Source organism: Charadrius vociferus, unplaced genomic scaffold, assembly GCF_000708025.1.
Source record: "Charadrius vociferus isolate BGI_N301 unplaced genomic scaffold, ASM70802v2 scaffold309, whole genome shotgun sequence".
Classification (NCBI taxonomy): domain Eukaryota; kingdom Metazoa; phylum Chordata; class Aves; order Charadriiformes; family Charadriidae; genus Charadrius; species Charadrius vociferus.
Genome location: NW_009661370.1, coordinates 2,106,356 through 2,106,741, shown reverse-complemented (window position 1 = coordinate 2,106,741; position 386 = coordinate 2,106,356). Strand labels below are relative to the sequence as shown.

The 386-nt window shown below is 69.9% G+C and overlaps 1 protein-coding gene across 1 annotated transcript in view; it reads left to right on the top strand.

Moving 5' to 3' along the window:
- The first annotated feature begins 212 nt into the window (after positions 1 to 212).
- The window catches only part of OPN3 (opsin 3), a 24,201-nt gene continuing 24,027 nt past the window's right edge, over positions 213 to 386 (top strand). Inside the window, exon 1 of the mRNA XM_009893655.1 lies at positions 213 to 242. Within this exon, the coding sequence (XP_009891957.1) occupies positions 213 to 242 (30 nt within the window). The remainder of the gene's footprint in view (positions 243 to 386) is intronic.

Sequence of the window (386 nt, the reverse complement as noted above, 5' to 3'; positions counted from 1 at the left end):
CAGCAGTTTCCACCTCTCCCCAGAGCAGGGTGTGGAGGAGGGCTGCCCAAGTGCGGCTCCCCACAGGGCTGTGCTGCCGAAGGCAGCCGTACCGAGCCAAAACGCACGGAGGACTTTAAGAAAACGGAGGAGACAGCCCCATCCCGGCCGTGACCAGGCTGCTCACGGCAGCAAGTGAGAGGGCGAGGTGAGGGATTTGTTGAGAGGGAGCCATGCGGCACCCCCACAGGCGTTGTGTGGCGGTAAGAAGGCGCTGGCAGGGCTCACGCCGCCGGGAACAAGGGCCTGACGGCCCGGCAGGGCAGGGCAGAGCCCGCCCCAGGGCGGCGAGGGCGAAGCCGCCCGAGGGCGCGCCCTCCGTGGGCGGGAAGGCGGAGGGGGCTCCC